The sequence below is a fragment of the Sarcophilus harrisii genome, chromosome 2 (genome assembly GCF_902635505.1).
Source record: "Sarcophilus harrisii chromosome 2, mSarHar1.11, whole genome shotgun sequence".
NCBI classification, from domain to species: Eukaryota; Metazoa; Chordata; class Mammalia; order Dasyuromorphia; family Dasyuridae; genus Sarcophilus; species Sarcophilus harrisii.
Window position 1 is genome coordinate 33,796,835 of NC_045427.1, and position 1,444 is coordinate 33,798,278.

At 53.1% G+C, this 1,444-nt stretch overlaps 1 gene segment (V, D, J or C); it reads right to left on the reverse strand.

The window, feature by feature from the left end:
• Positions 1-302: 302 nt before the first annotated feature.
• On the reverse strand, positions 303-1,137 carry LOC100935591. The segment is given in 2 exon segments: positions 303-634; positions 956-1,137. Coding segments are annotated over 2 exon segments (366 nt in total).
• Positions 1,138-1,444: the final 307 nt, after the last annotated feature.

Consider the following 1,444-nt stretch of genomic DNA (forward strand, 5'->3'; position numbering starts at 1 on the left):
AAAAACAGCAACAAGTTTCTGTCATTGCTACAGAGAACTAGAGCAAAGCCTCCTCAACAGGAACTTGGGCTCCACACAAGAGAAACTTCAAGGATATCAAGGTTTTTCTGATTTCCCTGTTAGGTTTTTCCTCTTGTTTCCCCTGGGTGTGTGCTACCACCTCTTTCCTTGGCTGTGCAGACAGGGCTCGTGATCACAAGTTAGAAAGGAGGGGATTTGGGGAACCAGAAAGGGGAAGCCCTGGGAGATGTGAGCCTGCCCAGAGAGCAGGGGCTGCTCTGAGCTCAGTCCCCTGAACACACTGGGGAGGTTTTTGTTCAGGCCTGAAGCACTGTGGGAAGCCATTCATAACCCTGCTGACAGTAATAATGTGCAGCATCCTCAGGCTCCAGGCTGCTGATGGTGAGAGTGAAATCTGTCCCAGACCCACTGCCACTGAACCGGGCAGGAACCCCACATTCCAGGTTAGAAACACCATAGATGAGGAGCCTGGGGGCTTGGCCAGGTTTCTGCTGGTACCAGTGCAAGTAGTCATATACACTCTGACTGGCCTTGCAGCTGATGGTGACTCTCTCTCCTGGAGATCCGGACAAGGAGGCTGGAGACTGGCTCAGCACAATGGCTCCCTGGGAATCTAAAGAGAACCAAGAATTAGATCGAGAGAGAAGTGTGTGAATGAACAATATAAAGAATATGAATGAGACAATTTTGTGGAGACCATGGAAATCTCAGGTGATGAATAAGCAGTTTTATTGCTATCAACCTGAGGGAAAATAAAACATCTTTGCCACAAGCCTCACAAGGGTTTTAAACAGAGTTCTGGTCATGGTTATTTGCCTTCATCTACCTGTTTGAGGTCTAAGATTGCTCACCCACTGGATTAAGGGATCATCAAGTTTTGTATCCCTGAAAATGCGAGATCTCCAAACCCCTTCACTGCCCTCCTGTGCCTTACCCTGAGCCCAGAGCACCAGGAGCCAGAGCAGCTGCCATGGGGAGCTCATCCTGGCCTTCAGAGACTGTGCAGAGAGCACTCAGAGCCCTGAGGGGGCAGGAAGGAGGGAGGAAGCTTTTATGTCCTGGGCAGGGCTCCCTGCGGCTCCCTTGGGCTCCAGATGCAAAAGAGCCCCCGGTCTGGGAGGAGCCTCCCCTCAGGGACCCTGGGAGCCACCCTGAGTCACCCTGGCTGAGCCTGGCTCTGGGGGAGGAGCCCCCTCTGTTATCTCCCCAATGGGAGACTCAGGAGCAAAGTCATGTTTAGTGTCTGATGCAGGGATGCAGCCAGTTGTGGGTAAGTTGAGGGCAGCTTCTCTCTCTGCCCCAGAACTAGATTCCTGATACCTAAGAGAGAGCTCCCAGCCCTGGGGAGGAGGCAGAGATGGCCCGAGCTCCCAGCTTGGAGACCTGGGAGGTGCCTCCCCTGACTCTGCTCCTGGACCTGCCC